Below are 26,229 nucleotides of genomic sequence, written 5' to 3'. Positions count from 1 at the left end.
TCCGTTGTCAAGCATTCGATCACCTTGATTTGCTTGGACTTGCCACTTGCCACTTGCCAGATATCTGGTCATTCTTGACCTGATTGAACTTTCCCTTGCTAAGCATTCGGGGTCACCTGACCAGCTTGGATTTTTGCTAGTCATCCACTAGACTTTCCCTTTGCTAGCCATCCACCTTTCTAGACTTGCCATTGCTAATCATTCGGTCAACCTTGACCTAACTAGACTTCTCACTTAGTTCACTTTCAAACATCTGGTCCTGTTTGGATCAACCCTTTGTTAAACTTGACCAAATACATGTATATTGTCAAATATCGAAACCTTGGAGGCTGATTGCACTAATAGAAATCTTCAACAAAGAGACCTTCAATGGCTTCCGCTTCCATCAAGTCGACAACCTCAGGCCGTACAAGCCATTGACAGTCTTGTCCTCCTTGTCCTTCTTGGAGCAACCCTTTTGGTCCTTGTGGTTTGGTAGGTGGCTGTCGAGTGCTTGCTACAAGGGGAAGATGAGCCTCCTTGGCTTGCTCTACGTCCGTGATAGGAGGAGAAAGGAGTCAGTTGTTTTTTGCTTTGACCCGAGGTGGAGCGATGATGTTGTCGTGTCTGGGCACGTTGGGGAGGTGGCTCCTCATGCAGCCATGCAACCCTCCAAAAGAGTTGGAAGACTTGTAGAAGACGTAACAATGTAGGGCCAATGATAGAAACAGGGGAGGCTCACCTTGGTCTCCTTGCCGGCCTCAGGGACGTGAAGTGGGCAACATCCTTGTTGGCCATGTGGGTGAGCTTGAGGCATTTGCAGTTTGGCCGAAGCCCTTGGTCGCTGTTAAGGCCCTTGTCGACAGCCATGGCGACGGAGAGGTGGAAGTGGTAGGCCAAGGTCTTGGAGTGTAGCAGTATACAGGACGTGGGCCTTTAGAAAACTTTAGAAAACAATGACATTTAGCAATTTGGCATAATTGTCATTCAAACAATCCAGCACGTAGCAAATAAATAAGTGACTTATGCAAAGTTTTCTAAAGAATGAACTAGCCTTATGGCTTTTCCAACCTAACTTGGTGATAGCCAACTTGACCAAATTTATTGCCTTCCTGATTTGGTTTTCTTGTTTTGTTCCTATGTTCTTTCAAGTGGACCAGGTGCATGTCAACTAAATTGGTGCTTTTCCTATTGGACATGGTGCTTGGCCTGACTTAGTCTCAGTTATGTTTAAAACCTAATATTTAAGGAGGGGCAAATCATCTCTGTGTGATTGGATGTATGTTTACTAGGACATGATAAAGATCTCACTTTGTAGCTGCAAATGTAAGAAATCTTATCAAACCATATGAAAATGTCAATCTCTTTTCTTCCCATCTACTCACAATGAGTAAGATACTATTCAATTGTACTGAATAATATCACAGCTCTATCATTTCTATGGGAGTTGATGGTCATTGTTTCAAAGGTGATTTTGGCTTTTGAAAGATGTAGGTTTGACATTCGCTGCAACTTTATTTTCAACACCATGAAAAAGAAGACCATGAAGTATTTGATGAAAATCTACCAGAGATATATTGCAAAATCATCTACATCATGTATGTTATTGTGTTAATTATTTAACCTTGAGATACTAAAAGATGCATCTATTGCAGAGTGCATCAATGAAATCTATAAATTCTCAAATCAATTGTGTTCAAGAGACATCACTTTTGATGTTGAAATTTAAATGTTAATCATGTTATATCGAGGCCACAATTGTAATTAGTATAATTGTGCAAGTAGTTTCAATGAATCTACTAAATGAAAGTATATTTTATCAGATATATCAGGTAAATATTTTTCAAAAAACATTTTTAGAGTAATCTACTAAGATTTTATTTTTTTTAAAAAAATATTTTAGGGTTTATGCTAAAATTTTATGAAAATTTTCATAGGTTGGTCTAGATATTGTATCCATTCAAGCATGTGTTGGTGTAAATAGGCACGAAGCTTGTTTTAGGTGTCAAGCTTGTTTTGACACAATTTTATGTGCTTACCTTGGACATGGAATTGACATCGGTAAAATGGGCTTATTTTAGGTGTTTTAAAGGTGCTGTTTGACTTAGGGTTGGTGGTGTTCTAGGTGCCACTCTTAGATTTTCTATGTTACCTTCCATAAAGTAATAGAAGACTAGATTGTATAAGAGTGGCACCTAGTTAGCATCACTTGCATTTTCACCTCCCAATCCCCCATTTTATTTTATTTTATTTTTTTGGGGGCCGGGGGTGGAGGGTAACATAGAAAATCTAGTAGAGGCACCTAGTATAGTCTTGCCTTTTTAGTGTGATTAAAGGGGTATATTTTTGCCTCCAAATATTAAAGGAAGATCAAGACTCACCCTTGATCGAAGAATGAAGAAGCTAGCCCGAGTAGACTTGAAAATCTCTTGCTCTGCGTATCCTTCCTGTTGGGGGTCATAGAAAGATATGAAAAGAGCTTGGCCAGTCGCGAGATTATGGTTAGGTCACCTAGAGCGAGCTTGCAGGGGAAATGTTGGATATTTGAGATGTTGGATTATCTAATTCAAGACATTGAATTGTTTGATTTGGGACGGGAGGAAGGAAAGATGATTTCATCCAATTTGAGACGGACATAAAAAGGATTAAAAATGTATCCGTGGAAGCACTTTAATTTTACACCAAGTGAGGGAAAATGTCTCATTTCTTGTGCACCCATCCTTTTCTTCATCTGTCCTTTGGGGTAGCCAGAGCATTACTTACCATATATCAGGATAAGATTAAGGTGAGCTATGGTTGGCTTGGTTTGGCCATATCACTTGGACCTATTTCATTGGGATATGAGTTTAATGTTAAGATCTTATCTTTATGTTGTGTGTTTTTCTATGTCCAATAAATCTTTTTAGGCATATACTCATCTCCAATGCATTGTCCTTCAAGACTCTATTACCTACACTTAAACACAACTGCGAGGCCACTATGAACATAGAAATTATTAGTACATCACGATTAATCACAACTAAGATAGAGCACATAGATGTATACTTTTTCTACCACTCTAATATGTTTAAGTCTTTATTATTTTGTTTTCAGTCTTCTTAATTTTCTAAACTTTTAAAATAACTTATGAGAAACTAAGGGGGTGTTTGGTTGATGAGTTTGGGAATGAGGGAATGGAATGATAAGTAAAAGATGGTGTTTGGATTGTGGGTTTGGGAATGACAATTTGGGAATGATTTCTAGATTTATGGGAATCAACCAAACCCATATAACTAGGTGGGTTTCATTTCCATTCCCATTCCCATTACACCTTACTATCAAACTCATACTCATAGTCATTCCCATCATTTAACCAAACGCCCCCTAAGCTTGTTGCCTCATGGAGTTTAATGTTTTAGACTCCATTCGGTTAACTTGAACGAACACTAGCACAATTAAAACTCTATGAAATATAAACATTATTCCTCGATTTTAATGAGAAGATAATACTGAAGGTTGTAATGTTGGTCGAGGATCATATTTGCAGAAAATTAAATATGTTTTGTTTAATCTTTTTTAAAATGTGCATAGGTTTATTGGAAGTTTCTTAATTTTTAATTTTCATAATATTCACTTTTAATATTACAATATCTTACATAATCCTAGGATCTTAAAACATGGCTATACAAATAATATCTGGATATTAGAATAATATTTTTTTAAAATTTTCTTTTATAACTTTAATAATCTTGTGAAATCGATTATAATATCTATGACTTTTAAACAAATAACTTATCATCCATGATGAATAATGCATTTGGTACGAGGTTGGGTTATATGCCGACCAAAAATCATTTCTACAAGAAAAAAAAATTCTAAAGTGGATATGTGCAATTTCATATAATCATTCATTATTGTCTGTTGCCTGTTGGTTAGCACTAAACCTGTTGGCTTTAAATATTGCCAATTGGTCAAGATGTATCAAACGCAATGAATGTGGAAAAAAATCTACATGCTACCATAAATCTCTCTTTTAAACTAACTACCATAGAATCCTTATTTAATGTATTATCAAATATAATCATTTTTTTATTTATGTCATACAAGTGAACAGCATTAGTAAAATGTGTAGAAATAATATGACAAATATGAAAAATCAAAATTTTTACTACTAATTATTCATTTTTGGATATAGACTAAGTGTAGTCTATTCATTGTGTAGTGCAACATATGTATAACTGTGTTATGACTATTATAAATATTAGAAACTAGTGTTGTTCTATATTTATGAGATGTAACAATATTAATTGAATTTTGTTGTGCCTTTGGAATATTTTTATTGTGTCAGAATGTATTGTGTTGTTAGATACTTTCCTAAAATGAGATTGGAGATATGTTCTCATAAATATTCGGAGACACCATTAAGATAGTGACTCAGATTTTATAATAAATTTTTAAGGACCTTTTCTTGCTTCCTTATTTAAAAAAATAAAGTTAGTTTGCCACTGTTAATGGATAGTGTTACTTGTGTAACAGTTATCTTAATGTCGTGAGACATATGTGGTTGAGTTTTAAGGCGACTAATTCTGTTGGAAGATTTGCAAGTAAGAATTTTTTTTGCAATTCTTGCTTTGAGCCCTTTATGATGGTAATCTTTCACTGGACTCTTTCTATTGGTGCAATCATACTGCAAGTGGTTTGATCAACTTGTTTTAATGGGTTTGATATTAGGTTCAAGTTAGATTTATCTTATTTTTCTTATGTGTGCATCAAATGCACGAAAGCTTAACATAATGACATATGAACTAAGAGCTTGGTTGTCTACACATGCATGCTGGAAATCTAGTGATTGTGAAGTCGAATTAAAAGAATGTTGGACTAAGAGGTTGAGGTCAATTAGGAGCTTGATGGAGAAGGAAAGGTTGTGACTGAAAGGGTGAGATAGATTCTTGTACTAAGAGGTAGAGGTTGACTAAGAGTTTGGCAAGTTGCTCATGGAGCATGAAAGTCTGTAACTCAACAGGCAAAGTGAAGGTGATGTAGTGAAAGCTTACAAGACAGTGTATTTGAGGGATTGAAGGTATGATGTAATGAACTTGAGTGTGGGAAACATCAATAGATATAAAAAGTTAAAGTTACGTGTGCTGTGAGAGATTACAAGGGAATATAATTTTGGATTGTATCTCTAAGTAGTGTCTACCTAGTGGTTTGTATGATGAAGGAATAAGTTTTAAGTTATAGTCAATGTTTCAATTTTTTCTTGAATTAAGTTGGGATGTTTGAGTAGACTTAGTCGACTGTAGTGTTGTGATGACTAATCTAGCTCCTGTTTACTAGAGGAAGCCATTGAGTTGACTAGGTCCATTGGGCTGGGTGATAGGCACCCCCACCCCTTTTACACTAAGTTTGTACTATACCCTGTTTGGGCTTATGTTTTGCTAGGGATGACTATGTCCAAGAATGCTTTCTGAATGACACATGGGCAAGGAACTCACCTACATGCTAGGCTTGGCCTAGCACAACCTATTTAGGTCTAGGAATAATCTAAACATTTAAGAGTAAATAATTGGAGTTAACAATAACTAAGGGTAATTAAGGTATAATGGGTAATTTCTAAGACTATATTTAATATTTTTGAGGTGGATTAATACTGATCAGAAGCTAATTATAAGTTAAGTGGAGGTTTGACTCAAATTTGGGATGGGTTGACCTTTTTTAATGATGAACCATTGATGGTAATTAGGGACTAATTGGAGTAAATTTGGTTTTAATGAGTTAATCAAGTAGGCCTTGTGGTTAGAAGTTAGTGAATTCAAATTGGGCTCGATTTGGATTAATTTTGCCCAATTTAGGGCTTAACCAAGATTATATTGGATGGAAATTGGTTCAGTCGGGTTATACTAAATTTCATAGAGTTTGGAATGGCAGTGCTTCTCTCTCCTCTTCTGACAGTCTCTCTTTCCTGATCTCTTGATGCCCTCCTTTCCCTTCATGCAGTGGTTCTTCCAGATTGCTACCATGAGTGAAATCCTGCTGGCGCATGGCTTCCTATGCTGGCATCGGGTTAATGAAAACAAACTCCTTCCTCTTGAGTTCTTTCATCTTGAGCCTAGATCTAGAACAGATCCACTCAGACCACCTTTGATTCATTTTCTGAGTTCCTGTGATTGTGTAAATGTCTTTGCCAATCTCTTTATGAGTTTGATTTCTTGTTTCTTACAGATTTGGTACCTATTTTCTTCCTAAATTTGTTTATAGATGTAGTTATTGCTGTAGTCTTTTTAGCCTAATTTGAGTTTTTTGGTTCTGACCATTTCTAACTTAATTTGGTCAAGGATCATTTCCTGATGATTGCTCCTATTGCTGGAGACTGGCATTTGCCTTTTTTTTAGCAGTGATTTTCTTCTTTCGCAAATTCGAATCTATTTTGGGCGTGGAAATTTTGGCTGCTTTCTTCAATCCAAGATTAAGAGTGGGTAAGAGTTCTATCTTGTTCAAAATTCTGTTTTCGGGTGGAATTGATGCCATGGTCGGGGCATCTTCATTGGATTGAATCCTTTGCTCTTGGGTGTTGATGCATCTTAGATCTTTTGATCCTACATGCTTCTCTTGTTATATGTTGGTGTTCACTTGGTTAATTTTGATGTTCAGGAGCTGTTGGTTAATGTTGGTGTTGATAAGTGGTTTTTTCTTCTCTCATTGTTGTTTGCAAAAATGATAATGTTTCTTGTTTAAATTAAGCTTGTGACAGTTGGGTTAGAGTGTTTTCCACCATGCTAATAACTCTGTTTAAAGGCTATTTTATTGCTAATTTATGGAGTTGGTTGACTGAGATAGTTCTAGTAGTGCATGTTGTCGTTGGGATTGGTTATCTTGAGTTGGTAGGATAGTTAAGTAGTTTAATAATTTGTTTTTGGTCTTGAGCATGTTTATGCTATTCTTGGTATATGGTGTTACTTTTTGTGGTCTTCTAAATAGTATTTTGTTTAATTGTAGTGATAAATATGGATAGAGCATGTTGATTATCCTTTTAGGTTTTATCTCTTAGTCACATTTTTGAGGTGCTTAAATCTATTCCTATACTTGCTTATTCTTGAACTCAGTTATATGATTCCTTATACATGAATTAAATTGTGAAAAGATCATATATATATATGCTTCCATAATTGTCTTAAAACGTTTAAACAACACTAAACTAGTTTGAAATGCTTAAACAACACTAACTAGCCAAATAGGTTTTAAAAGAACTAAACTATTGGAGGGTTAATTAAATGATATTCTTTCCTTGCTATATTATCATGTGGGCGATTTTGTGGGGATTAACATGGGATTATTTTCAAAATATTGATACATCTAGATTCATATATAAAGTGCTTTATCCTCCATATAGCCACTATATGTTGATGTCTTTGTTGATTGTATATTTATGCAATGAACACTATGCGGAAATTATTGACTTAAGTTAGTCTTTCAAAATAACCATTACTTAAGAATGACATAGCTAAACAATAAGTGAACCTAAAGTGCAATAATCATTGCGTGAAGACTCAAAGTGAAATAACAACTATTGTAAATAGTTAAAATAAATGTTAAAAGTGAAATTTCTAACTCTAGTCTTTTAATGACATAGTTAAATAATAAGTAAGCCTAAAGTGCAATGTGTGAAGGCTGAAAGTGAAATAACAACTATTATAAATAGTGAAAATAAATGTTAAAATGTAAAATCTCTAAGTCGTGCCTTTTATTAAGAGTGCTTGACCGTGCATAGAGACACGGTAGCGTGGGTTGCTCACGGTCAATATTTATATTGCTCCATTTATTATTGGTGAGGAATTTAACCTTTGTATGAGATTACACTGAGTCAAGATGTAACTCAAGTGATTCACTTCTTAGTATATTTATTTTTTATAAATAAATGATGACAATTAAAAGTGAATTTTCTTATAACAAATAAATGGTGATAATTAAATATGTATTTACTTGTGATAAATAAATGGTGACAATTAAAAGTAAATTTTGATATGATAAATAAACAACGATAATTAAAGGTGGATAATTATAAGTGTGATCATTAGCAAGTGACTATAGTAAGTATGAATCAAAGGTCAAAATGTCAAACAAGTTCTACTGGTGTTTCAGCCAACAATATTGACATTCCAATGTATGGTATTGGTGGCTAATTGGAAGTTGAAGGAGGAAGGAGATAAAGAGGAAAAAGTAGTATACTTAAGTTGAAAGTTTGATTTCCATCCATTCTACATTATCTTGTATAGAGACAAATTAAAAAGATAACAATATTATGCCTATTTATCTAGCATGCCGAGGGGTGTTGAGTACTGGTATGAAATGATACTCATTGAGATGATTGATACAATGACACCAGAAACGTATGTGCTGAATAATGTTGGGTTTCAATAATTTATCAAAATGGTTTTGGCTCGACACGATATAAGATTTCAAATCGTTTTATAAATACTGTTATTATCCTAAAGAATCTAATGCACATAATGAAGTACTAAAAATGAAAGTTGAATGGTATATTTCTTTGAGTTTTTAATTGTTGTTATTTTTTTGAGTTCTTAATTTAGGATAATAATTTCATTCACATCTCTATTGTGTACCCACGTTGCAATTTATACTCACTTTTTAGAGATTGTTGACCTCCAGATGTTGGTCTTAATTGTGTCACCATTTTAGTTAGATTTGTGTCCCACTTTGCTCTAAGATTATTATAGACTGTGTGCGACAACTTGCTTCTAGACGGACCTAGCTCGGGCATGGTATAGACATCTTAAGTACTATGGATTATGTCATGCCAAGCTAGTCATGCAGTGCAGCTTGCTTGATACCTCTAGGTTCAACATGAAGGCTTTTTTGTTTTTAGTAATGATGACCTAGTTTGTTAGTTGAATAAGAGATGTTATTGGTTAAAATAGGACTTTAGGTAGAGGTACCAGGTAGGAGTAAAGCATGATTTCTATTGTATGTCAAGTTAAATATTGCTCTTGTATTAAGAGTTTTGCTAACTTTGGCTATATATTACTTGGATGATGTTGATTGCAAGAAGTGATATCCAAGAAATCAATAGGTTGGTTGAAAATCAATTATCAGTTGAATTCGCAATGCAAGACTTTTGTTAGTAATTAAAATTCTTAGTTTAATTTTTATGACATAGATGGCAATTTTAGCACAATAGATATTGAAAGGGTTTTTATCACACATGAATCAAAGTCAATTTCAACCTCTAAGCAATCATGTCTATATAGAATGAATGCACTACTACATGACGGGGAAGTTTGATGGACCTTTTGTTGCTTGAGACATAAGGTATATCACTTTGTTTGAACATAAATCAAATGATATTATATGGCTTTTTAATGCAATCTTGGGCAGAGATATTGGTTCTATGAGTACCGTTGTCTACATTTGTACATTGGGTGGTACTATTATCAACTAGGTGTCTTGGTTATTAGCATAGTTGGTCTTTACCACATAAGTTTTTGTTAATTAAAAAAAATGATTTGGCTGAAGAACCTTCAAGCGAGTCCTACAAAAAGTAGGACATAGTGCCCAAAACACAATTAAGGTGTTGCACACCTTACAAGAAAAGCATTCTCCATACAAATGCAATGCATTATTAGCTGAAATATCATGTCATTCCTACATCATTTGACGATAAGATTTTTTAGAAAAATACAAGAACCATAATTTCCAGCATACATGTTAGCCAAGGTAGTAATTGCAGAAATTGAGCCTTTGCAGGATCTCATTGTTTTCCATTATGTCCAAGGCTACAGAAAGGGCAAAGCTTGTGAACTGCATTGGAGGGAGATGATTCTTTTTAGTAAATCAATCACCCAGTGGGCGATTGTAAAAGTGGAGTTTGATTGATGCATAACATAAAGATTCACAATTTAGCTTGACAATGAGCTCACCAATGGTGGGAGTGACATGGTGCAAGGGAAAAGCTCGAGTTGTAACAATTTCAATTTGGCCTTTGAGCGTGTCTATATTTTCCTCTCTTTTTTGACCTGACTTAGTGTTCTACCGACTCAACTATTTATGTGTAACATAAAGATTCAACAATTGAGCTTGACAGTGAGCTAACCAATGGTGCAAGGGGTGACATGGTGCAAGGGGAAAAGGCTTTTGAGTTGTAACAATTTCAACTTGTGCCTATGAGCATGTCTATGCTTTCCCTTTCGATATTTTTTTTGACCTGATTTAGTGTTTTCAACTAGTGCTTTGATTTGTACTAAGTGCATTGTTGATTTGACCTCTTGTTGCCATCTTGTCTAGGTGTGCTGCCAATCTGATTCATTGCTCACTCAATTGAGTCTCAATTATATATTAAATATAGTATGAATGTTATGCTGTATGCACATGATCTGTTTATTTGTTTATTTTATATTTTAAATAGTGTTGAAGTTCTGTTTATGCCCTAGACACCTTGTTTTTGAGTGCCAAACATCTTTGGCCGATATAATGTGTTTGTTGTAGACATAAGATATCTTTGTGTGCTTTCATCAAACTATGTAAAATTTGAGTCTCTTGTTGATATTTTTTCTCGTTTTTTGTTTTTTCTCTGGAAGGGGAGTCTTGGCGCAACAGTAAAGTTGTGATCTAAAGGTCATGGGTTTGAATCTCGGAAATAACCTCTTGCAAAATAGGGTAAGGTTGTGTTGAATAGACTCTTCTCTGGGCTCATTGGTGGGAGTTTCGTGCACTGAGTTGTCCTTTTTTTTTCCTCTTCACTTTTTTTGTATTTTTTATGTCACGCTGCATCTATGAGGGTTTTCATTCCCAGCAATCTAGACAAGCCCTTTAAAAAACTAGACTAGGGGTTACTTGATTGTCTCTTCATTTATTTTCTTTGTAATCCTGTCTAATACAGAGATTACCTACACTGTGAGTGGATACCCACACTAACACTTTTTGAGTGAACACTCATTATTCCTGTTAATTTTATGTAAAATTATATGAAAATAATTGTGCATAACACTTAGACCCACACCCATGTCGGATACGTACATGAGGTGAAGTAACATAGAAAAAGCATACTTTTAACCTAACTGGATTAACAAAGAGTGCTCTTAGGGCAGAAAAATATTATCCTTCCCATTGTTTTCTTTGCTGAGGCATTCATTGGTTCCATAAAGGGAATTCTTATTAGACATAAAACATCTATACAATTAGCGGAATTTTACAAATTGGACCACTCTTCCACTTTATTTGCTTGTGTAATCTTGTGTGTCCAATGAACAAGTTGAGGATTCTTGTAAAAAAATCAATGGTTCACAGCAATGTGTTGCAGGAAGTATGCATTTGATGTTAGCGTTAACCAAGGATTAAAATTTCGACCCGTGTCGAAGTTTCGGTCATGGACCGGAACGAAATGGTTTCAGTACTATATCGTGTCGTGCCGATATAGTTTTGGTATTTTTTAAATATAAAATATATTAATTTTAAAAAATATATTTAACATAAATATTTAAAAAATAAACAAAATAAACAATATAAAAAATAATCTTTAAAAAAGGGAAAAGATATGAAAATAGATAAATAAATAAATAAAAATTTTATTATAAATTTTAAATTAAAATAAATGAAATATAAAATTTATTAGATAATTTATTAGGGTTTAATAAAGTCTCTTTAGATTATCTCCATCATAACTAGAAGTTGATTAAAATAATTAACTTAAGTATAATTAAAAAAAAAATCCGAAATCTGACACCACTCATGAGCTCGAGTGACTTCGGCACTGTCGGAGTTGCGCAACCCCTCATCCATAGTCGTGGGGATCGCATGACTCCTTTAACCCGACCACGGTGGTCGTGCGACCCCTCTGCAGCGGCCGCAGGGTCGCGCAACGCCTCCGCGGCGGCAGCGGAACGGTTATGCAACCTCTCTGCTACTGTTGTGGGGTCAAGCGACCCCTCCACTGTAGCCACGGGGTCGTGCAACACGTCGCAAGTGTCATGGGTCTGGTGCCGGTGCCGATCGTCGGGCGGAACAAAATGTTTTGCCCATTTCAACCATCTCGGCACGGCACTTTAAACCATGGCGTTAACTAAAATTCACTTTAAGTGTGCCAAAATGGAAATGATTGCCTAGGCTCACCATCATATTTTGCTCTTAAATTCTTGTACTTTACTAGCTGTAATCACAAAAAATGTCCTCTAATAGTTGTGTTAGTATCATCCTTTTATCTAAATTTTTATCAGCTTCCATTGTAGTCATCTTTCCTGTGGGGGTATCTCTTGTCACCTATAGCTGGAGGAGCTCTTGTAGACTATTATGGTGGCAAACTAGTAATGGCATGGGGTGTGGCTCTATGGTCTTTGGCTACTCTTCTTACACCTTGGGCTGCAGAGACTTCTTTATGGTCACTGCTTACCATGAGAACTCTTCTAGGAATTGCTGAAGGAGTGGCATTGCCAAGCATGAATAACATGCTTTCAAGGTATTGTTGTAGGAAAATTGTGTGAATAATATCTTTTCATTGAATATTTGTGCTATGAGTCACCTCCTTAATTCTCTGAATTGCTTGCACTTATTGTGGAAATGTAAACATGTTTCAACCAGCCTTTATCTTATAGGTGGTTCCCGCAATCTGAACGATCTAGGGCAGTGGGAATTGCGATGGCTGGTTTTCAACTTGGCAATGCAGTTGGACTGTTGGTTTCCCCTGTCATTATGTTACAAACTGGTACTTTTGGACCTTTTATAATATTTGGGCTATTTGGATTTCTCTGGGTGTTGATGTGGGTATCTGCAACATCAAGTACGCCTGAGAAACATTCCCAAATATCCAAAATAGAGCTAGACTACATTAAAAATGGCAAGAAAGAACCAATTTCAGGAACTAAGGAATTCACAAAGGCAAGAATTATCCCTCCTTTCAGAAAACTATTATCAAAGTCTCCTACATGGGCTTTGATCTCTGCAAATGCCATGCATAGCTGGGTAAGAAATATGACATTCATAAATTGATAAGGTACGATTTTTTTTGTTTGCTAACAGCTAGATCCTTGTGATTGTTTTTACAGGGGTATTTTGTTATACTTTCATGGATGCCAATTTACTTCAACACGGTAAATACTTTTAGCACTTGTACATGCTTCTGGTTTGTAAATTTTTGAATCAACTAATTGAGAACAGGTATATCATGTTGATCTACGACAAGCTGCATGGTTCAGTGCACTTCCATGGGTAATGATGGCTATTTTAGGCTATTTTGCTGGGGCTTTGTCAGATTTACTGATTCAGAATGGTTTTAGCATTACCTTTACCAGAAAAATTATGCAGGTGAGTATGACCACATTCCTAGTAGAAATAGGATCTTGTTAAATGATGCATTTATGTTGTTGTAAACATTATTTTGAAAAAAAAAATACTGTGGAAAATGAAGCATTTCACCTTCTATTCTTGATGTTTCTAAAGTAGTGACTAAGCCAATTTTGTTCATGTTTCCAATGTAAACCACCTACTCAACTTTGTACTCTAGTTGTAATAGAGAAACCTTTAATTTGGCGCCTTCACTTACCTTGTAAAGTTGTCGATTGATCTTTTGACAACATTTAATAATTTTCTAGTAGTTAGTTTTGGCAAAATATTATGTATTTATACTTCTATAATTTCTGAGTTAACATGCTAAATGGCCTTGTGAATTGTGATACCATACGAAGGATATACTGAATTATCTTTTAGAAACATCTATTTCTGGAGTTTGGATTAGGCATTAATTTTTGCGAATTACCTAAATATATCTCATTAGTTAAAAGACATTTCTAGTGGTGTTGTTATTTCAAGGTGTAGGAATGAACTTATTATCTCGGTCATACTTTACACGTTACATGAGCAGTATAATTGGTATTGGTCCTTGTGTATAACCAATAATTTTATAAGGTTATGGATGCTTTGTTTTCACAACTTTTCTTTCAATTAGGAACTAAACTGAAACATTGTATGCCACACCCTAGGAGTGTAATTCATGTACTAACTCAAGATAAACAAGAAATTCAACAAACTTTATATATTTATTTATAAAATTTTTCACTACGAGTACAACAAAATTGAACTATAAAACATCCGATGAAAAAACAAAAAATACCACGAAACAAAAATCAAACAAGAATCAATAGTTTGGGTTCTCTATGCAACTATAATCTAGCTGAAACTAGCTACGATATAAAAGGGTGCCTTTCTTTGCAAAATTGGAGGCCATGAAAAGGAAATGACATAAATTTATTAAGTGGGTAATCAAAAAAGATATGCATAAATTTAATTTTGTTTATGAGGTTAATGAACTAAAGAAAGTAGGTCACAATTTCATATTACAACTTAAAATTTTCTTTACGTTCTTTTAACTTATACATATATGGATATATAGATATATATCTATAATCATCTACTATTTTTTTTTTTGGTAATATAAAAAATTTTGTCAAACAAAATGTTTTTTATAGGATGAGATATAAATGAGTATGTAGGAGTAAAAAATGAGGAATATAATAGGATGCATGAGGGTTATGCTTTTAGAATAAGAAAAAAGGAGGAAAAATTATATTGAGTTTTGCGATAGTATTTGAACTTATAATAGCTAATACGTTTTTCTAAAAAAGAAATACTTTGTTGCATTTAAAAGTTGGAATAAGTCGCAAATTGACTTTCTTATAGTTAGGAAAAAAGATAAAAAAATTTATAAAGATTACAAGGTCATTTTGGAGAAAAATACCCAATATAGGTTAGTAGGGTTGGATATGCGTCTTAAGCATAGTATCAATAGAAGAAAAACATACATGATTTCTAGAATCAAATGGTGGAAATTAAAGCATAGGAAGCAAAACATATTTAAGGAGAGAATATGAGTACAAGTATTAGGAGAAATACATGGTAGCTCAAATACAATATGAGATAAGATGACATAAAAGTTAAAAATGGTAGCCAAGAGTGTACTCGGTGAATCAAAAGGATGTGCATTACCGAGTAAATGGAACGAGAAAGTACAAGAGAAATTGAAGAAAAATGAACAGCCTTTAAATTATTATTCACTTGTAAGAACGAAGAAATCTTTAAAAAGTATGCAATAGCCAATAAAGAGACCAAGAAATCAGTGAATGAAGCTAAGAAAGAAATTTTTAAACGTTTGTATTGACAATTGGATACAAAAGAAGAAAAAAAGGCATCTATAGAATAGCTATAGTGAGTTAGAGGAAAACAAGAGATCTTATCTAAATAAGATGCATTAAAAATGAATGCAATATGGTACTAGTGAATGATGATGACATAAAAGAGCAATGGAAGAAGTATTTTCATCAATTTTTTAATGAAAATTTAAGTGACCAACTTAACTTAGGTAATTTAAGTATGTTAGAGGAGTAAGAATTTAATTTTTATCATAGACTTCAAATTTTAGAAGTAAAACAGGCTCTAAATAAATGCAAAATGATAAAGTAGTTCGATCGGATGATATTCTGATAGAGGTATGGAAGTGCCTAACGAAACAAGTTATTCAACCTGATATTAAAAATAAAAAAAATGTTAAATCGAGGGTATTTCTAGTCACCCTATATAAAAATAAAGTAAATGTACAAAATTGTGTGAATTATAGGAATATTAAGTTAATGAGTCATACCATAAAACTTTAGAAGAGAGTAATGGAAAAAAGACAAAGAAAAGAGACTATAACAATCAAAAATTAATTTGGATTATATGCTTAGAAGGTCGACAATAGAAACTCTACATCTTCTTAGTTACCTAATTGAAAAGTATTAGGCATAAAAGTATGACTTACATATGGTATTCGTCAACCTAAAAAAAAGCTTATTACAAAATTCCGAGAGAACTTATGTGAAAATTTCTAAAAAAAAGAGGTGTTAGCGTATTATATATTGAAATACCGAAGGATATCTATGAAGATGTGACGATAAGAGTGAAGACTTCGAGCGGATTAATCGAAACATTTTTTTTTATAAAAATAGGATTACATCATGGATAAACTCTAAATGAAGATACGCTACCATGGTACATGTTTGCAAATAATACTCTTTTGGTGAATGAGACATGTGAAGGAGTAATGCTAAACTCGAATCTTAGCATGAAATATTGGAAGTAAAAGAATGGTTTAAAATCTTGAGTCGTGCCGAAGTTTCAATTCTAGATTAGAACGATACGGCATCGGTACCGTATCGTGCCGTGCCGACATAGTTTCGGTATTTTTCAAATATAAAATATATTAACTAAAAATAAAAAATTTAATCTAAATATTTAAAAATAAAAGTTATAAAAAATAAAATATTTTTTAAAATATATATATATATATTAAATTAATGAGATAATTTTATTAGGCTGTAATTAAGCTTATTTAAATTATCCCAGTTATAGCTAGTTGTTGATTAAAATTATTAAAGACTAAGTTTATTATTAAGCCTAAGTTAAATTGATTCCGCTGTCCCTGCTCTACGACGACTGCAGGCACATTAACACGTGCGACGCCTCTAGACTCATCACCAGGGCAGGCAATGGATTCGGATGAGTCGCCGGGGTTGAGCGACGTGTCCGAACGTGTCGTCGGGCGACGGGGCTGAGCGACGGGTTTGGACACGCCGTTGGCTCGCGTGATGCATTTGAGCGTGCCACTTGGCTCGCGTTACATTTGTAGGTGTCATCAGGTTGGCGCAACACGTTCGAACGCGTCACCAAACTCGCAAGATGCTTTCGGACATGTTGTCGAGCCTGCGCGTCGTGGTGTGCTTGCATTGTGTCGGTCCGTGGGCGGAACGAGATGTTTCACCAGTATCGGGTAAAATAAAATGTGATTTGAAACCATGAGTGAAAGGTTTTAGGCTTAGTATAATAAAAGATAGAAAATATGAAATTTAAGTTTAGCAATATTAACGTAATAAGATAATTGTTAAGATAGGAGATGATAAAATAGAGTTTTAAGTATTTGTAATCGTTTTTGTAATAGGATGGAGGGGTTGAAAGAGCTTTTTTACATTGAATATAAGTAGGATGGTTAAAATGGAGGAGAGCATCAAGTGTTCTTTGTGATCGTAAATTACCTTTAAAATTTAACAAGATGTTCTACAAAACAACAATTAAATCTTTTATGTTATATAGAGTTGAATGTTGACTTATGATTTGAGTACACGAGCAGAAGATAGAGTCACAAAGATGAAGATGTTAAAGTAGATGTGTGGACATATGAGGATAGACAGGATAAGAAATAAGAACATTAGAGAGAAAGTCAGGATTATATCTATTGAGAAAAATTTTCGGGAGACATGTTTAAGATGGTATAAACATATACTTAGATGCTCAATAAATTCTCTAATTAGACGATGTAAAACTATAACAAATACACACATTAAATGTGAAAGAGGAAGACTAAAAATGATTTGGGTAAGAATGATAAAATAAGTTAAAATTTATTTAAATATAGAGGATATAGTAGGAGATAGAGTCTAATAGCGAAGAAGGATCATATTGTCAACCCCATCTAGTGGGATAAGACTTTGTTGTTGTTGCTATTGTATCGATATATAGAGTTATTACAATCATTTCTAAATTATTATCATCTTTTATCATCAATAAAGTAATTATCAATTATCATTATTTAATCAACATGTATAAATGCCAGTAATGATATAAGCATCAACATGAATAAATGACATTAATGATAAAATTCTAAATTCGAAGTGAATTACTTGAGCTAGTGTCTTCAAAGTGTAATAATTTCATATGTCGTATGGGCTAAAAATTTGTTGGTGGTATACAATAATATAGTATCAACATGCAAAAAAATACTAACCAAGGATGACTGTTTGTTATTACATCTACATGTGTGTAGTTAGGTACTCAGGTATAAGGCTAGATTCAAAGTTTTTAGTTTTTAATATTTTTTTCTCCATTTAACATCTTTATTATTTTATTTTAATTCTTTTTACCACGGGAAACCTTGGCGCAATAGTAAAATTGCTCTCGTGTGATCTTGCGATCACTTGTTTAAGTCGTGTAAATAAACTTTTGCAATGCAGGTTAAGGTCGCGTACAATAGACATAATGAGATCCAACCTTTCCCAGGACCCTATATTAGCGAGAGTTTTGTGCATTCTGACTACCATTTTAATTCTTTTTTCCATAATTATTCTATTTTTAGTTTACATCTTATCGGTTTGTGACCCACCTAAATCAACTTTTTACGGTCGGTAGATAAGAGCTATACAACATGAAATTATAAATATTTATATTTAAAATATCAAATAGCATGGAAGGTCAAACAATTCTACTGACATATATCAATTGAAAAGTAATTCAAGATATCCATTTTAGTTTTTCAAATAGCCTTTCGGGTGTTAATTCCCATATTAAACTAGATGTGAACATGAATAAACATTAATTTTTATCCATGATTTAATTATTTTAAAATCCATTTTATTATTGTAAATATTATTTTAGTTGCCTTTTTCAGAAATATACAAACATATATAATCTATTTATCTATTATTCATGCACAAGGAAATATATAGAAGTCATAAATCTAATAAAATTCGTAAGATGGATTTACCCATCTCTATATGAAAATAACTTAGAAAATATGGGATAATATCCAATAATGGTAATAATTGCCTTTTTCAATTCCGACATGAGACCTCTACTATTTTCAAATAACAAATTTATATATTTACTCATTTTTTCCCATCCTAAACTAAACAAACCAACCTAAACAAGAATTTAATAAAATAAAATATATATTTCGTAACTTTTCTTCAACTGATGAAAAAGAGAGGGGTTTCGTTGATACAAAACACTTGAGCCCATCAAACCTAAACAAATACCATGATTAGTCGAATTAATCAATTAAATTTTAATAACAATCAAGCTTTATCCCACTAAGTGGAGTCGACTATATGGATTCTTTTACGTTATTAGACTCTATCCCCTAGTATATCATCATCTATACTTGAATAAATTTTATCTTATTTTATTGTTGCTAACTAAGTCTTTTTTGATCTTCCTTGTTTGCTGTGTGTATTTGTCATAGTTTCACATCGCCAGCATTTACATAGCAGGTCTAACCACCGTTTTCTAGAATATTTCTTTAAGTTTTAGAGATACTTTACGATAATATAAAATACCCAATGCTCTCCTCCATTTTAACTATCCTACTTTTATTTTATGTAGACGTCTCTCTCAATCACTCCATCATTTTATAGAAACGTTCCTAAATATTTAAAACTCTCGGTTTCAGACAACTCATCATCTCCTATCTTAACAATTGTCTTATTACGTCTAATATTGTTAAACTTAAAGTTCATATATTCTGTCTTTACTTTATTAAGCTTAAAACCTTTCACTTCTATAATTTCCCTCAAAGATTCTAGTTTAGCAATTACTCTTTCACATGTCTCATCTACCAAAATAATATCATCTGCAAACAACATACATCACGATATTGTGTCTTGAATGTGTCTATTGAGTTCACCCATAATTAGTGTAAAAAGATAGGGGCTTAGAGTTGATCCTTGATGTACTTCTATCTTTATTGAAAATGCTTCAGTTAATCTGCTTGAAGTCTTCACTCGTTACATCCTTATACATATTCTTAATTTGTTCATTATATATTTCGTTAACACTTCTCTTTTCTAGAATTCTTCATATAAGTTATTTGGGACTCTATTGTAAACTTTTTCTAAGTCAATGAATATCATGCGTAGATTTTATTTTTTCTCCCAATACTTTTTAATTAGTTACCTAATAAGATGTATAGCTTCTACCGTCGACCTTCCAAGTATGAACTCAATTTGATTTTCAGTCACTGTGGTCTCTTTCCTTAATCTTTTTTCTATTATTTTTTTCCAAAGTTTCATAGTATGACTTATTAGTTTAATACTCCTATAGTTTGTACAATTTTGTACGTCGCTTTTGTTCTTATATAAGGGAACTAGAGTACTTACTCGTCAATGATTAACCTTTTTTTTTTCATTTTCAATATCATGTTAAATAATTTTGTAAGTCAGTCAATATCTTATTTCCCTAGACATTTCCATACCTCTATTGGAATATCATCTAATTCAACTACTTTTCCATTGTACATCCTATTTAAAGTTTATTTTACTTCTGAAGTTTGAATTCTATGATAAAAAAATTAAATTATTATTCTCATTTGACCTATTTAAATTACTTAAGTTGGTCATCTAAACCTTCATTAAAAAGTTGATGAAAATATATTTTTCACCGCTCTTTTATTTCTCTATCGTTTACTAGTACCTTATTACATTCATCTTTAATACAATTTATTTGGATAAGATCTTTTGTCTTTTTTTTCTCACTTTAGCTATTTTATAAATGCCCCTTTCTCTTTTTTATCCAATTTTCGATATAATCGTTTAGAAATTTCATTATTTGCTTCATTCACTACTTTTTTAGTTTATTTCTTGGCTATTGTATATATATATATATATATATATATTTTAAGTTTTCTTCGTTCTTATAAATATATAATTTCTTATAAACTATTCACTTTTTCTTCACTTTCTTTCGTATTTTCTCATTCCACCATCAAGATTCTTTACTTGGTGGTGCATGTCCTTTTGACTCACCGAGTACACTCTTAGCTACTATTTTCAACTTTGATATCATCTTATCCTATGTCATATTAAAGTCCCCTAATACTTGTACTACTACATTTTCCTTAAATATGTTTTGCTTTCTATCTTTTAACATTCACTACTTAATTCTAAGAGTCGTATGTTTTACAAACCTATGTTGGGTAGTTAAGCTCTTTCCTCTTCCGAACCATAATAAAGTCAATTTGTGATTTATTATTCCTATTTTTGAATGTGATCAAGTGTTCTTCTCTTCTCTTAAAAATTGTATTAGCTAATATAAGATCATATGCTATCGCAAAATCTAATATAGTTTTTCCTTTTTCATTTCTCATTCGAAATTCATAACCCCATGCACCCTCTCATATTCCTCATTTTTCACTCCGACTTGCCTATTTAGATCCCATCCTATTAAAATTATTTCATTTGATAGAATGTTTTGTAATACTTCATTTAGGTCATCGCAAAATCTTGATTTAGTAGCTTCATCTAATCATACTTGAGGTGCATGTATGCTAATTATGTTCATAGCTTCTTTCACCACTACTATCGTAAGAGTTATAATTCTATCCCTTTTTCTAATTACTTCTACAACTTCATCTTTTAACGAACTATCTTCAATATTACCCATTCCATTTCTTGTTTTACTCTTTTTTGTATACCATAATTTAAAACCCGAGTTCTCTATCATTTTTGCCTTCTCACCTACTCATTTTGTCTCTTGTATGCACAAAATACTAATTTTTCTTTTAATTATTGCATCAACTACCTCCATTGATTTATAAGTGAGGTTTCATGTTCCAAATCTTAAACTATTAGTTTTTCTATAATATTTATTCTTATCCAACTTATGGTGTGAGAACCCTTACCTATTTAAGATGACACCCAAGTTCTCATAGAGATGTAGCGGTCCTTGCTGATACGTTAGAGTCAGACCCTACAATGTGAACTCTTGCATATTTAGCACTACATCCGAGTTCTGGAGATGCAACAATTCTTGTTGAGACGTTACAGTTGAATCATATAATGCGTTCCTTCTGGAAAACAACCTTGCATTTGCACAATAATTTAATAAATTTATTCATTGAACATTTGTCTTAGTTTTAACGTTGGCCGACAATCGAAATCAACCTTCCTCTTTTATCCGGACATGGAACTAGCCATGACTAGTTCATCATGGACGGAGTTATCAATTAAATTTTAATATTAATAAATAATTATTGATTTGAAGGGGACTCCGCATGACGGGAGTTTTGTGCACTGGGCTACTCTTTTAAATAATTATTGATTTATCGATCATAATTGTTTAAGACAAGAAATTTTTTTCTCCCTATGATTTATCGATCATAGGGAGAAGGTGAAACAATAAAAAATAGGAGAGATAAAGGAGACCATCAAGTGAAGCACTACCAACAAGATTAGATGTTGAAGTTGGAGAAACTGAGATGGATCCATGTCCAAGTTGTTCCATTTTCAATTGTGTAAATTCAAGTCTTACTCTGGTTAACTAAAATATTTACAGATATTAGAAGCTAGGTTTAGACGTCTTAGGAAATTTAATCTAAGTCTTGTAAAATTAGAAGGCTGATCTCACTAGGATGCTAGAAAAAGTAATGGTTTCATGTTTTGCACGATACAGATTTTGGTATTACTAAGAAATAATCATTACTATTACTATAGGTTTATATTTGAATGGAAACAAGATAAGTTCAAGAATAGTTGCATAAATGACTTTGAAGGCAAAATTTGAAGTGATCACATTGCAACCACGTATGGTATCTACACTTTAAAAACATTATTGATAAACTAATTGAAATCCAAATTGACATAAAATGCTAAACTTATAACTAACCTGTAATTTATAAGTTAAACAATTGTTTTGCAATTGTAACACAACAACAACCAAGCCTTTTCCCACTAGGTGGAGTCGGCTGTATGAATCCTTTTGCGTCATTGGGCTCTATCTCCTATTATATTATCATCTACATTTAAATAAATTTTATCTTGTTTTATTGTTGCTAACCAAGTTTTTATTGGTCTTCCTCTTCCTCGTTTGATATGCATGTTTATCATAGTTTCACATCGCCTAACTGGAGCATTTATTGGTCGTCTAAGTACAATAGCAGGTCGTCGGTTTGTAGAACTTACCTTTAGAAGTACTTACTCCACAAAACACCGACGTCCTCCTCCATTTCACCCATCCTACTTGATTCCCATGTAAGACATCTCTATCCATCCCTCCATCATTTTGTAAAAATTATCCTAAATATTTAAATCTCTGTAACTCGTCCAATTCTATCTTAACAATTGCCTTTCAAGATTTACTATATTGCTAAACTTAAATTCCATATATTCTATTTTTCTCTACTAAACCTTAAACCTTTCTACTTCTGAGTATTCCTCTAGAGATTTAAGTTTAGCATTTACTCCTTCACGTGTCTCATTTACCAAAATAATATCATCTGCAAACAACATGCACCATCGCAATGCGTCTTGAATGTCTTAATGAGTTCGTCCATTATTAGTGTAAAAAGATAAGAACTTAGAGCTGATCCTTGATGTAATCCTATCTTTATTGGAAATGCTTCAATTACTCCGTCTGAAGTCTTTACTCTGGTCGTTACATCCTCATACATATCCTTAATTAGTTCAATATATATTACGCTACCTCTCTTTTCTAAAATTCTCCATACAATTTCTCTTGAGACTCTATCATAAGCTTTTTCTAAGTCAATGAATACCATGTGTAGATCTTGTTTTTGCTCTCGATATTTTTCAATTAATTGTCTAAGAAGATGTATAGCTTCCATTGTCGACCTTCCAGGCATGAACCCAAATTGATTTTCTGTCACTGTGGTCTTCTTCCTTAATATTTTTTCTATTACTTTTTCCCAAAGTTTCATAGTATAACTCATTAGTTTAATACCCCTATAGTTTGCACAATTTTGTATGTCTCCCTTATTCTTATATAAGGAAACTAGAGTATTTATCTTCCATTGATCAGACATTTTTTTCGTTTTCAATATCATGTTAAATAATTTGTTTTGCAATTGTAGATATTAGAAATTAAAATAATATTGTTTTTAATATATTTTATATTAAAGCATATACCTTTGCATATGCCTCAAATACCACACGATGGTTCGATTGCATGTTGTCGGTATGTGCTTTTTAAAATTATTACAAACTTGTATTGGTCTTGACATGCTAAAGTTTTCTAGAACATGTTGAATGTTGGCATGACGCCATATTAAAACTATGCCATTTTGTCTGCAGATTAAAATTCTACTCAGTTTAGACCTTACTTGTAGATGCAATCTTATGTTGGCTTCTTGATATTTATATATGCAGTCAATTGGCTTTTTGGGTCCTGGGTTGTCTCTTCTGGGCTTGAATGCAACTAAAAATCCTTCAATAGCTTCTTTTTGGCTTACAGTAGCCGTCGGCTTGAATTCTTTTGGCCATGCTGGTTTTTTGGTGAACTTCCAGGTAGGATAAATGTTTTTTCTTTTAACTGCTTGTATATAAAAAAAAATCTTGTTTCACGGTGCTCTCTTGTGATGCCCCCACAGTATGCATGACCATTCTTTTCTTATTTTAGGAGATAGCTCCACAATATGCAGGTGTGCTGCATGGTAACAACTTTGTGCTTTCTTCTCTTTTTCTTACTCAATAATGTGTATGATAATTGTTGCGATGAACAATTATACACAATTTGTATTTTGATGTTCGGTTAACAGGAATATCAAATACTGCTGGAACTTTGGCTGCAATAACAGGAACTGTTGGAGCTGGTTTCTTTGTTGAGAGGATGGGTTCTTTTAAGGGCTTCCTCATTTTGACATCATTCCTTTATTTCATCAGCACGCTTCTCTGGAACCTCTTTGCAACTGGGGAGCAAATCAACATATGTAAGTTTGTGCTACACGGTTAAATCTTCATATTAGAATATTCTAGCCGTTGTTAATAAAAAAGGGGCAGTTTCTTAGGCATGAAGATCATTATTTCCTATCATAATTCCCATATAATGAATGCCTTATCGAATATAAACTTAGATATGTGATTTTGGAAATATCGTCAAATACTGGACCCGACAATGACAACTCAATTATTTTGCATCCTCTGTATGAATCCATGGCTGCTACAACCGATGTCGATATTGGCATTGAACAATGAAAAACAAAATCACACCAACACTATTAATCCAAGAAGTCAAGAATATACTCAGTATATATATATATATCTACCAACACAATCTATTCATCTCGATATATTTCGGTGTCAGGATCGCTACTTTGAATCTTGTCTAGGTGATGCATGGCAGCCATTGCAATCAACAAAGAAGCTTTGGGCTCCTCTATCATGTACATATAATTGTAAAATAAAGCTCAGTTCTTCTATGCTATGTACAATTCATTGACATCCGCTACAATTGCTCACTATTACTGATGTGGATAATTTTTTTTATCAGTTTAGGATGGATATAAGTGTATTGAGATTGTAGAATCATCAAGGAGGAAATAGAAAATAGGCTGCTGTTTTTTTTTCTCAGATATAAAATTTAAATCAAACATTAGGAATGTGTATTGGAGATAAAAATATGCGAACGTGAAAGTGATAAAGAATAACACTTTTTAACATGAGAATTTGTGGATAATATTGCAGGATGAAGAAGTCTCAATCAAACCGATGAGATTTTAAATTGACATAAAACCACAAAATGAATTCTTCGCTCAAGCAAATTAGCATTTTGGTTGATTTATCTTTGTATAATAATCTAATAAATTGATATGGAGAGAAACTCTCAAATCATTCTATAAGATAGAAATCCTAGGCGAAAAAAAGTTATTAAGAGATCTTTAATCACAAGTTAGAATACCAATAAAAGTTTTAGTTGCCTTAACTTAGGATGACCAACTACAAGGGTTAGGTTTGTTGATGTGAAGATTGATGAAAACCATCCCAATTGATAGAATTTTTGTCAGTGGACTCAATTGAATAAGATCTACTTTGAGTTGTCTTATTTTTAAAATTGAAATAGTATTTTAGTCGACTAAATTCCTAAAATCTACTTATAAGTTAGATGGATTTTTTTTTTATGTCAGCCTACTATGGCATGCTGAAAAACTTCAATCGACTTGATCTACAATCCATTAATTCAATTGTTGTAAAACCCATGTGTACAATCAGTCCCCAATCAGTTTAAAAATGAGAAGCTATCCCTTCTCTCTAGGCGAAGGCGACCGGACTGCTGTTGCAAGTTGGGAACTCAAAGTTGCGGGCTAGAAACTCCAAGGGTTGTGCACCAGTAGCAACTAGTGTAGCTAAACGAGAACGTAGTGTGCAAAGTTTACTCATCGGCTGAGACAACAATTACCTATGTCTGCATGCAGGTGGGAACCTCTAGTCCGCAAAGCAGGCGAAATCCTCCGATCCTCAAAATAGTGGATGGATCATAAAGAGTGATTGATTGATTTGGATAGACCCTATTTATTAAATAGATAGGGCTCATCCAAATCAACTAATCAATGTAATGGTCTTTTGGATCGCGCTCTGCTCTCGTCTGTACGACCCCAGCTTGTGCATGCAAGTTAGTTGCCGATATCACCAGCGCTAGAACTGCACAAAGGACATGGGAAGTCAAAAGCGGATGGAT

The 26,229-nt window shown here is 33.2% G+C and overlaps 1 protein-coding gene across 4 annotated transcripts in view; it reads left to right on the top strand.

The window, feature by feature from the left end:
* Positions 1-25,124, top strand: part of LOC122008606 (probable anion transporter 3, chloroplastic) — a 31,911-nt gene extending 6,787 nt beyond the window's left edge. The window contains exons 1-9 of one of the 4 annotated variants that reach the window (XM_042564393.1): positions 6,321-6,434; positions 12,198-12,424; positions 12,561-12,927; positions 13,011-13,055; positions 13,123-13,269; positions 23,925-24,062; positions 24,175-24,208; positions 24,314-24,484; positions 24,859-25,124. In XM_042564393.1, the coding sequence (XP_042420327.1) occupies positions 12,276-12,424; positions 12,561-12,927; positions 13,011-13,055; positions 13,123-13,269; positions 23,925-24,062; positions 24,175-24,208; positions 24,314-24,484; positions 24,859-24,860 (1,053 nt within the window). In that variant the 5' untranslated portion in view covers positions 6,321-6,434; positions 12,198-12,275 and the 3' untranslated portion in view covers positions 24,861-25,124. Of the gene's footprint in view, positions 1-6,320; positions 6,435-12,197; positions 12,425-12,560; positions 12,928-13,010; positions 13,056-13,122; positions 13,270-23,924; positions 24,063-24,145; positions 24,209-24,313; positions 24,485-24,858 lie in introns of those variants that run through there. The other 3 variants (XM_042564391.1, XR_006119322.1, XM_042564392.1) reach the window with 3 other exon arrangements.
* The last annotated feature ends 1,105 nt before the right edge of the window (positions 25,125-26,229 follow it).

This window comes from Zingiber officinale, chromosome 8A, assembly GCF_018446385.1.
Source record: "Zingiber officinale cultivar Zhangliang chromosome 8A, Zo_v1.1, whole genome shotgun sequence".
Classification (NCBI taxonomy): Eukaryota; Viridiplantae; Streptophyta; class Magnoliopsida; order Zingiberales; family Zingiberaceae; genus Zingiber; species Zingiber officinale.
Note: the sequence above shows the minus strand (reverse complement) of the source record. Positions and strands in the feature narration are given on the sequence as shown.